The following is a 12,021-nucleotide window of genomic DNA, read 5'->3' as shown; positions in this document are numbered from 1 at the left end:
GGGAACTTTGCCCTGGACCCTCCACCCTCTAGATATGTTTTAGAAGTCCCTGATATGTTTTATCTGCAGCCTTTTTGCAAGGAATTAAAAAATGTGGCTTTGGGCTACAAGTCTGCATTTTTGTTTGTGAACACTCTCCTGTTTGTGTTAGATATCTAAATGTTTGTACTGGGTAGGCAGAGTAGGCAGGTGCCTGAAAGCTACACCATTACCATTAGCTAGAAACTCATTTCTCTGTCCATCCAGCACATTTGACATAGGGATGGTGCATAGTCATCCTGCTCCTACAGTCAGGTGTGTTCTCGTCCTGTTCAGAACTCTAATCAGGAGTGATAGAGAAGATGGCCCATGACAGATTACAGCCTCCTCTGATACACAGGCTGGCACAGGAACGTTGTCCTGCCTTCACCAACCATTCTCAGGCCATTCATACATACCCTTTCTGGAACTGTGTCTGAATGGACATCTGACCCCACTCTGAGACAACGGGGCCCCTTTGAGGAAGTCCTGGGTATATTCTTCTCCTTTCAGCCTATCTTTCGTTCCCCTTTGATTTCACCAGCACTTCACTGTTAACACCACCTTCTCTATCTGCTTAGAAGTCTGAGTGATCAGCAAAGGTGCCAGAACGCATTCCTGTGTAACACCTTTTCATTTCTGCCATGCATTAGAGCTAGAAGACAGGGTTGGGTTTTTAAAACTTTTGAGAGTGGAGATACCTAGCCTCAAATGTAAGCCATTAAAATGAAAAATGTTTAATTACTTGAAAAATGTCTCATTCACAGGTGGACCTTGTTCATTTGCAACTTTGCAGGACTTTGCAGCAGTCCTCTGCAGGCACTTAGAGCAGAAAAACCAACTCTTAGAGGATATCCAGGCTTGTCCAGATACTTACTAGCCTACCTCATAACTAACGTGTTATGAGTATAGTTCTGACTTTTTCACGTGTTATGAGCTGTCTAAGTCTAAGGAATTCTTCACTGATGAGAGAGAGATGAGTGAACTTCAGACACACTGAACTCCAACTGTCCTAAAGATTGCTTTGATCCCAGGAAGGCCTTTTCTTCCATTTTCAGACTATTCAGCATGAAATCCATCTTTTATCCTTTTTTTTTTCTCCATTAATTGTTCTACTTTATAGCCTGATCAGGGTCCCCCTTCCTTCCTCTCCTCCTCCACCTTACTCCCTTCTCCCCATTCCCCCTCCCCTACTCCGGAGAAGGAGAGGCCTTCTATGGGTACTCACCCACCCACTCACCCAGGTACATTTAGTCACAGTAGGCCTGAGCTCATCCTCTCCCACTGAGGCCAGACAAGGCAGCCCAGCTAGAATAAAGGGATCCAGAGGCCTACAACAGAGTCAGACAGCCCCCTCTCCAATTGTTAGGGGAGCTACTTGAAGAACAAGCTGCACGTGTAAGGGGCCTAAGTCCAACATGCATACTTATTATTTGGTAGTTTAGTCTCAGAGCCCTCATGAGCCCAGGTTAGTTTACTTTGTAGATCTTCTTGTGGTATCCTTGACCACTTCAGCTCCCTCATTCCTTTCACTCTTCCACAAGACTCCTGAGCTCCACCTCATTTAGCTGTTTCTGTCAGCTGTTGGATGAAACCTCTCAGAAGACAGTCATGCTAGGCTCCTGTCTACAAGCATAGCAAAATATCATTAATAGTGTCAGGGGTTGACAGAGCCTTTATCTTACAACTCCTTGAAACGCATTCAGATGCCCTCTGCCCCATATCTCATCAGCTCCCAGTGCCAGTATCTAATCCTTGGCAGTGTCTTCTAAGCTTAGTGCAGTTGTCTTTGCCTAGACTGTATCTACAGCAGTTAGGATGTTTGATAACATGTCCATTTAGGAACACCTGCAGTCCTGAGCCAGCAGTTTCTGTAAAAACTTTGTTTACCTGGCTTAGTATCTGACCAACCCCAACCTTGAGCCTCCTAGCAGTCCTAGGGCTAGCAGTCATCCTGGGGTTCTCCAGATCACTTTTTGTGCTTTGTTATTCATTGTACAAAACCCCATCTGATCTCTGCCCTTGCCTTTTAAGCATTTACATTGTCACAATGATGGCCATTTCTCTTCCTAGCAAATTTTATTGTGGTCCTCAAGTTTGTATTCTCATCTTACACAAATTCAGTGAGGTTATCAAACACTTCTTCCTCCCAAACTCATTCACACATCAGCTCATTCAGCTCACCGTTTTGGATCAGAGTGGAGGAAAATGCAGAGTGGTGGTTCTTAGGTCTAGCAGACACCAGAATCATCTGAGGTCTTCTTTCAAACATGTGTCCAGACCCCAAACCCAGGATATCGATTTTCAAGGAGATGATCCAACATGGCAGATAGTGTACTGACAATGCTTCACTCTTTCCTTTACCCATTAAAATGAATTAAAATGGTATTAATGCAAAAAGACAGAAGGACAAAAATAAGCATAGGGTGGAAAGTCGGTAACAGACAAGCTTATTTCTAAGGCTCACACACATGTGTCTCAAGATTAGCATTTAACATTATGCTAAAAAGAATGGTTTAAAGGTGACTGACCATAGGTAGAACCAGCAGGATGGCTTAACTGTTAAAAACAAGAGCCTGACAACTGGAGTTTTACCCCTGAAGGGTACCACCATGGTGGAAGGAGAAAACCAACTCCGTAAGGGACACACGTACACACCTGAATGTACATATACAATGAATAAATATGTTTAAGACCTGAGGATAAAGAACATCATCATGAGATTTTAACACACTAGGTTTAGAAGATTATCCTAAAACTTATAGGGACAAAACTTAAGTCATCTAGAAACAAAGAAACAGGATTCCTGTGATATAAACTTGGGACATTTTTAGATTCTTGAGACAGTAGAGGAATGCCTTCACCACCTGCCGCCATGTATATCTCAGAAAGCATTTGGATCATAGACTTGCCAATAGGCACACACACAGGAAGAACACAGCTGTGGGACCCAGGAAAGCTCTTGCATAGGCAAATCAGTTATGGAACACCGTGTCAGCTTACCGGCCTAGAGGGTGCTTACGTATGGGTAAAGAGCTTCAGGGAAAGAACACGAAACTCATGAGTAATACAATGTATTTGAGGGTTTATGAAAACATACTGATAAGCATTTTTGTTGGTATGTTACAACATTGAGGAACAGTATTAAAAATGGAGGAAAAAAAGAAGTCAGCTGTTAACTAGAAGAACAGCTATATGAGGGAACTATCACTAAAATTCTTGTCTCGGCATGTATTTCCATGGAGTCATAATAGCCTAGATAATTTGCTTTGCCATAGTAATGTAAAGGAGTGACTATTGAATTAGCCAAAAATTCAGTAGATAAAACTCTTGATGAAAATACAGGAATCTGGTTCCACTTAGATTTGTAACAGACCTTCCTGGCTATGTAACACATTGGCCAGGGCTACTCATCACATCAAGGATATAAGATAGTAGCATAGGCCTTTGGAGCTGCTGCTGCTGCTGCTGCTATCAAAACTGTGGACACTTTAAGTAGAGTCTGCTAGAATAGTCTCTTTTTTCCAGTCCTAACTATTCTTTGTCTGACTCTCAGAGTCTACAAGATCTTGCCTAACATGTCAAGCTGGAGGCTCTGGTTCTTCTCAGCTATTACATTATACCCCTTAGGTCTTATTATGAAAAGAGTCATACTTAGCTCAGAGCAGTGGTCCACTAGAAGAGAAATAAAAACCCGTTCCCTTTGAAAACCTTCAAGTCTCACTTTGTTGACATTCTGATTTACCCTTAGTCTCTGGTCCTGGACCATTGTCTCAACAATTCCATGATACCTCTCAAAAGACAAACTCTTCCTCTTAGAGACAGTTTCCTGTTGAAAAAGCAGCACTTGGGTTATGTGTGCATCTGAGTGCATGAGCATGCATGAGACCGTGAGTTCATCCCAGAACTACAAAAAGGGAAAGAAAGTCATTGTTGTCTTTTAAAGATTTATTTTGAATTATGTATATGGGTATGTGCATGTGAGTGCCGATGGCCAAGGAGGCCAGAGACGTTGGATCCCCCAATGAGTTACTGGTGGTTGTAAGCCACTCTGTAAGAATGGTGTATGCTCCTAACCACTTAGCCCTCCTTCCAGCCTCATGTTGATATTTTTCATCTAAATGACAAACGTACCATTTGTACTTACTAGGAATCCTTAGTAAGTAAAGACTAAAGTACTTCTCTTCTTTCATTAATTCTCCTCATAATCGTATAGGTTTTATGTATTTCCCCTAAATGGCAGGGTCTTAGAGAAGCAGAGTATAAACTGATACTGTATCATTCTGTGTCAGTTGTAATTCATAGAGTCAACTGAGTTTACCATAATAAACCCTTTTCTCTAAGATGTGAGCACTATAATGTATACATTCAAATACACTTACCTTCCTTAGGGGAAACATTAACAAAGAGAGCTGTGCTATGAGCATTGAGTCAAGCACCCATTTCTAGAAAATAAGACATTTTAAAAATGCAATATCTTCTGGGCTTAGTGGTACATATCTTTAATCCAAGCACTTAGGAGGCAGAGACAAGCAGATCTCTTGAGTTTGAGGCCAGCCTGGTCTACATAGTAAGTTCCAGGGCAGCCAGGCTACATAGTGAGTCCCTATCTCAGAAAAAACAATGCAATTTCTATGAATATTATATTTATTACAGATTAGTTCTAAATGGTCTCTTTATAAATTGATGTGTGTGGCACTTGACCTCCTATAGCATAGGCTTATAACAGAAACAAAATATACCTATGCTGACTTTTCCATTTCTAAAGATATATTAATGTTTTATATATGTGGGTCTTTGTCTGTATTTACATCTACACACCAGAAGATGACATCAGAGCATGTGTATCTACAATTATAGACAATTTTGAGCCATCATGTGGGTGTTGAGGTTTGAACTCTGGGTCTCAAGGAGATCGACCAGTGTTTTTATTACTCTGCTAACTCTCCAGCCCCACCTTTTCACTTCTTATGGTAGCCCCTGTTCATATGACTTCTCAGAGACATACATGTACATCACACATCACATCTTGGCTGTCTTCTATAAGAAGTTTTAGTGCCTTCCTTGTTATACCACAACCACAGAAAGAACTCTGTCATCTTGTTCTATGTTGTTAAAAAAAAAAAAAAAAGGCATAGATATCTTGCTTATAACAGTTTTTACATAATTTTTGTTTCTATTATAAGCATATGCTATATCAGAATAGGAAAGGAAGAAATGCCATAGTCATCTGCCTCCCTTGTATCATGTGTTTTCTACAAAGGAATAGTTTTCTGAACTGGTAAATTTGAGGTACAGCACAGATATCTTTCTAGGTACAAGTTGTGTATCAGGCCTTTATATCAATTCAGTATACTCTGTCATAGCATGACACTAAGGAGAACTTGATTGACAAATAATAGCACTTGCCTAGATTAACATGTTAATTTCAAACAAGTTAAACCCTAAGAGACTAAATAATAATTAAAAAAATAGAGAAAATACAAAGTCGTTATCAAGAATTCTGGCATCTCATTTAATACTACAAGTTTTAGTATGAGCATAGCAGGGCTGCTTCTGTAAATTAGATTAATATAAAAATGAAGTTAGAGCTTGATCATCCTCACAGAAAGAACAACAGCAATTCGTTGAGTGTAAGACCTTAAGAAGATAAGAAGTTAGAGGCTAGCCTGGGTAACAGACACCAGTCAGGCCTAGAGATTCAATCTCATTGCCACTTGCCTGACCCTCCAGCCCTAGTCCCTTGGTTTGCCTTCTTTCATAATGAACCAGTTCTCTCCTTCTGCTATAGAGAGGAACCTCAACCCCAAAGCAGCCTGCCTTAAGAGAAGAGAAGAAGAAAAGGTCTCTGCTGCGTCAGCAGAGCCACCCACCACGTTGCCAGGAACCCATCCTGGGCTTAGTGAGACTACCAACCCTATGGGTCATCTGTAAACATCAGCCAGGTGAGTGTGGGTCTGGGAAGGAAGTCAAGGATATTACTTCATTTTAACCATTTACAGTGGTCAGAGTTCAGACCAGCGCTCTCTGGCAGGCCCTGGGATTGTAAAAGTCAGGAATAATTGGTTAAAGTTATATAATTTGGAATACAATGATCTATGGTCCTTCCTGTTGTCTTATCAAAGCCAGTACCATTTTAGACCACATTACTGTTTAAATCATTTCAATAGCTTATGGCTCATAAAGAAGTGCCAGGTCTGAGTCAGCCTGTGTGCTCATGCTCCAAGAAGAGAGCATCACAGTAACTCCTTTCTCAAATCGCCCCTGCTCCCACCCTCGCTCCACATTCTCTGGTCACAAGTACTGGGCCCAACTCTTCTCTGTAAGACTTTTACTGTACACAAGGATCACCTGGATCCTTGAACTGAGATACGTGTGAAATGCAGTGCTCTTCTGAGTGAGTTGAACACACTCTGGTACCCACTGATGGATGAGTGCAAAGGTGTGAGGTGATAATCCCAAAGTAGCCCTTTCCCTGCTGGAGTTTTACTTACAAAGGCTTAGTTGCAAAGTTAATGTTTTAGAAGCTGATCAGTGTGAACTATAATTAAATATTTTAAACTAGCATTTTAGCTAGCAGCATGGACCAAGAGTAGAACTGGTGATTTTATTTTTTGGAATGTTGGAGTTTTTTAGACAGGGCTATCCTGTGTAATGCTCTCTGGCCCAGTAGACCAGGCTGCCCTTGAACTCACAGAGATCTGCCTACTTCTACCTCCCAAGTGCTGGGATTGAGGGCATATGCTACCACTCCCAACCATAACTTCATTTTTATAACCTGTCTTAAGCATTATATAGTTATTTTCTTATATTTTTCAGCAGATTCAAAATAGTAGAGGCAAATGGATGGAAGCAGGAACAATACCAAATGTAGTTTCTCATTTTGAGGTACAAATCTGGAACTTGATAGAATAGTAGCTCTTTTATGTCAGATTTGGTTTATGCCACCACTGCTAGGATCAAATTAGACTACAGTGAAAGGGGAGAACAGGAAGAAAGGTCAGTATTCAGGTAGTCAGTTCTCACTGTAACAGCAGCTTCCTGGGGGGAGCTCTAAACCACTGTCCCACAAACATCTGCAGTCATCCTGTAGTCAGAGTCCTCAGGCAAGAGCTGCTGAATTCACACTCTAAAAGGCAAGCCACTGCCCTGTATTCTATAGAAAACAGAATCTAGGCAAGTAACAGATCCATCTTATAAATAAATGTTGGTGTCTTTAGATTAAAAACACACCACTGTTTCTCAGGGCAGAGGTGACTTTTTAAGTTGATAGATCTAGAAGAGCAGTAGTGAGAAACAACTTTATACAAAGCTCAAGTGCTAAGTTTCCTTCCAACTGTGAAAAGAACTTACAGTCAGCATCACTCTGGACTCAGAGCCTGTCTTACTCCTACCTACTGTCATTCTCTCTTAGTTACCTCCAGATCTTTACATGTTGCACTGCCTGCTGTGTTGGGATCTCTAGCCTTATCTTTCTATATAATGTGGAAATATTCTCACTGAAGGGCCCAGGAGATGTCTCAGTGGTTGTAAATGCTTGCCATGCAAACTTGACAGCCTGAGTTCAATCCCCAGTATGCACACGATGGAAGGAAAAACCTACTCCTTGAGGCTGTCTTTAGACCACCACAGACATGCAGTGGCAAATGTGCTTCTGCACTTGCACTAATAGTAATAATAATTTAGGGAACATACAAAAAATGTTCTAACAATTCGCCACCAATGTAAAACCAAGTAGCTTTTAATAGTTTTCTATCCCCAAGAGTATCACTGTTATCAAACAGTATTGACTATCATCTGATAAGGAAGTGAAAGTATGATTTTTCCTAAACTGTCCACTATAAGGGGTTATAATGGCATTTTTCAGGGTTGTTTATATATACATTGTAATGGGAACATATGAATGTATAAAGTTTTAATTAATAAGATAATTTCTTAAATTCTTTTTTTTCTTCACCCTGAGACAGGTTTTCTCTGTGCAGCCCTAACTACCTATAACTTGCTCTGTAGACCAGGCTGGTCTCAAACTCACAGAGATCTACCTGCCTCTGGAGTATGGGGATTAAAGACATGCATCATCACTGCCCATCTATTTCTTAAATTCTTTAGATAATACTTAGTGAGAACCTACAATGGACCAGTAGCTGAGACTTACTAACTTTCTGTTGAGACGAAATGAATATAAGTCATTAGCCTAACATGGTGGACCGGGTACAGCAGTGAGAATGCTGTGATCACACGGCTGAGCAGTCAGTGGGTAGACTCTAAGGTCAGGGATTGCCCGCTCACCTGCTCCACAGGGAAGTTTGCATAATCAGCTGACTAAGCTGATGTATAAAGCCTTAATCAGAAAGTTCCCTATACACACAGTAAAATTCTTGCAATCACAGACTAGTCCCTTTCCTTGGAAGTTTCACTTTCTGCATTCCCAGTTACATAGAGCCAACAGTAATCCATTAACAGTTTGCAATGAAGGCTGGACGTGGTGGCACATCCCTTTAATCTCAGCACTCTGAGGCAGATGCAGGGATTATGAGATCTAAATTAGCCTGGTCTTCATAGCAAATTCCAAGCCAGCCAAAGATAGATAACGAGACTCTGTCTCAAAAAGAAAATTTAGATTTAAAATGTTATGGGCTCTGTTTTATTGTTTATTGTTGCCATATTTTACTATGCCCAACTTTATCCTGAGCATTTATGTATGGAAAAAAAATCATAGTGCAAGTAAGATACCGTGCAGAGTTTCAGGCATCCAGTGAGGATCTTGGGCCATAGCCCCTCAGCTCAGGAGGGACTTCTGATATCTTAAAGGTTCTTTAGTAAGTCACTTGAACTAACTTAGCACAAACCTAAGTATAATGAACAATAACTAGGATTTGGAGAGGTGTGTTGTTTTTAACTATTGTTATATTTAATAATTAAATATACTAACTGTCCTCTTCTCTCTCTGACACAGTTCCAGAGTCATCAGTAGGCTAGATAGAAGGTGACCTCTCCTCATAAAGATTTGGACAACTCAGATTATCTGAAGACACAAACCTGGCAGGAGGGAGAAGAAAAAGCAAAACACTTGAAACAAGAAACTCATATGTAATCCTATGATCAAAGCAACTGGTCAACACTTCCATCAGAAGTGAGGATAGGAAGCTCATCAGAGAACGTCGGCCCGTGAGGTGTTTGCAGCGTATCATTCTGCTGTAAGCAATGTGTCGCTTCTGCACAATCAGAGACTGTCTCATCTCTCCACTCAACGTGGAAGTTGCCTTGTGCCTAAACTGAATTGACAAATGCATTGTAACTACAAATTTTATTTATTGATATGGAACTGTGAGGTCTACATATAAAGGGAAAAGTTCATGTGGGAAGCTGATGTACACTCAGCTGATGCCAGCATTGTTAAAGCTGTTCACAGAGCAGTGGCAACCATTGGCCCTTAGCATTCCCGGCATACCTGTTAGTGTCTTAAAAAGGAAGGGAGTCCTTTGTTGCCCTCTCCGACCTTCGCCATATGAATAGTGTTTTCCATGAAATAGGAAAATATTACTTGGTATAGCATTTCTCTCTTGTTTTTTTTCACTCATTTTTATTTTCTCTTTGTGGGTGTTATATTTGATCTGAGTCTGCATAGTTTATGGTCACAGTACAGAACCCTCCTTACAGCCCTGTGTGCTTTGTTCATGTCCCTGAAGTGATAAGCAGGCACCATCTGTGACCATAGCCTAGCTAAGATTTTTGAAAGGGGAAGTTTTTGTTCCCTGGATTTGCCCCCAAATAAACATTGCTTTATTTCTAATAATCACTAAGACTTTTCAGGCTTCTAGGTTTCATAGTAAAGCTATAATAGCAAGAAGTGTAACTTACAAAGGAGAGTCTACTTTTTAGGAATTGCTTTGTTCCGAGCAGTAAGTACTACACAATATAGTACTTGTAAAGTGTTAGCTGTTAAGTAAGCACAAAATGCATTCAATACAATACAAAGATGACTTTTCGTGGTGAGCGTAAGAAAACCCGGTAGTCACCGGGACAGGCAGTGTGATGAGTGCACTCAACCACTCTGAGGCTAATTACCTATGGAATCCAAGAGCAATGGTCACATTTCCTTATCCTAGCTTTACTTCTCTGTCCTTTGAGTGGCTGGTCAGTGGGGGCTAGGGTAGGGGGGTGACTTAATCACCTACAACCACCTGCCCCCGCCCCAAGAAGAGCCAGATTAGCACCGAGCTGTCCCTATCAGTCCATCTTAGCATTGTGCATTAGGGCACCCTCCGTCTCTCTCTAATCCTTTACAGTTGTTTTTAAGACACAGTAATCACTTTAAACTTCCATGAAATCTGTCTTCCACCACAGCAGCCCTGGGAGAGGAAAACATGCTGAGCACAATGGTCTTGGCTAAGTTACTCCTTAGAGCCAACATCAGTGGCAATCTGCACACAGAAGAAAAATCCCAGACCATTCTGTAACTTACAGACACCAGAGAATTTGAAAGAACAAAAACCATTAAGACAGCACTTCAGATCCTCATCAGGACTATTTCTAACAAGTCAGTTTTTGGTGAACGTAGTGGACTTAATCTGTATATGTTCTCCAGTTACATCAGACTTTCTCTGTGGCCTTGTTCTTCATTTCAGTGTTAATCAGCTAAAACAGAATTGTTGCTATGACGTGGGAGTGAACATAAGCCACTGCCTGGCCTTTTTTTTCTTCAGAGCTTGTTGTCTTTTTCGCTATGTTAGACTTTGCAGAATGCCCAGAAGCTTTCCTTCATAAAATAGAAAGAAAAAAACATTTGGCTTATTTTTCACTGTAGCTAGTCTTTTATACAATAATCTTGTAAGAAAATTTCTTGAATTCTAAATATTACTCTTTCTAGATTTTTGAAATCAAAAGTTTTCAGTAAAAAGTTTCTTACTTTATTTTATTATATTAGGTAGTTAAAGAAAATGTAGGGTTATTTACCATAACCTGTTCATTAATATCAGAAATTTACAATAGCATTTTAAGAGCATAGTAGGTTCTAGCATACCGTGTAGTTCCTATGGAGTATTGTGAGAGCGAATTGTTGGAGATGGGCTGCTTTTCATCTCGTTCTCCAGTTTCCATTGTTGGTTTATTGCAGATTTGTATCCTGTGTCAAATTCAAGGTATTATTGATAAACCTTTTCAACCAGCAGCAAGAAGTTCAAATTTTTTTTTTCTGTCGCTGTAACAGAAAACACAGTTATGTATATAACATTTATGTAGCAATAAATGTGCCATCCTTTTTTTAACATAGTAAACTAGTGAGTTTTTTACACTCCTGTTTCCCACGGAACAATATAATTTGTTTTCTTTTCTCTATCTCCTTCCTCCCAGAAAGGCTGGAACTGCTTTTCCTGTCCACACTAACTGTGCTTCATGGGTGACCCTGCAGGACAGATGGGGCTGGGTGAGCTAAGATGACCCACCCGGGCCCACACACTCTCCTCTTGCCCCCTCTACTGATACTGGCCTTTTAGGTCTTTTGCTGAAGGTGGAACAAACTGATGTCGGTAGTAGAGAAAATCTCCTCTTACAGATCTAGAGAAGAATGAAGACGATGAGAAAGGACCCTTAAAGCACCTCACAGCTTTTTCATGTCTCTTTTCTCTTACCTACAACCAAAATATAGATAAGCAAGCAAACCTGATGAAATAGGGGATGGCAGTGTCAGTGAAGGCTTTCATCTGTTCTTAACACCACACCGTGCATGCACATGGACATGCATGCATGGATATGCATGCATGCATGCATTGACTGCTATGAGGACTTCATAGGTGGCCTGAGATAGGACCATCTGGAACTTCTTTGCATGAGGAGGCTGCATCCTCTTGGAATCCTGACAAATCACTTCTTTCGATGGATTTTAAAATTCGATGTTTATGTGAGGCCTACCCAACAGATCATTTTGCTTCTTGTGTAATTTGATAAATATAAATTTAGTAGTTTGATTTCATACAACATGATAAACTGGAAGCTCCATGCAGG

At 40.6% G+C, this 12,021-nt stretch overlaps 1 protein-coding gene across 1 annotated transcript in view; it reads left to right on the top strand.

Moving 5' to 3' along the window:
• The window catches only part of Tcf12 (transcription factor 12), a 293,581-nt gene extending 282,291 nt beyond the window's left edge, over positions 1 to 11,290 (top strand). Inside the window, exons 20-21 of the mRNA XM_032910228.1 lie at positions 5,810 to 5,963; positions 8,975 to 11,290. Coding sequence (XP_032766119.1) covers positions 5,810 to 5,952 — 143 coding nt within the window. The 3' untranslated portion in view covers positions 5,953 to 5,963; positions 8,975 to 11,290. The remainder of the gene's footprint in view (positions 1 to 5,809; positions 5,964 to 8,974) is intronic.
• The last annotated feature ends 731 nt before the right edge of the window (positions 11,291 to 12,021 follow it).

This window comes from Rattus rattus, chromosome 8 (genome assembly GCF_011064425.1).
Source record: "Rattus rattus isolate New Zealand chromosome 8, Rrattus_CSIRO_v1, whole genome shotgun sequence".
Taxonomy (NCBI): domain Eukaryota; kingdom Metazoa; phylum Chordata; class Mammalia; order Rodentia; family Muridae; genus Rattus; species Rattus rattus.
This window is presented reverse-complemented; position numbering and strand designations above follow the sequence as displayed.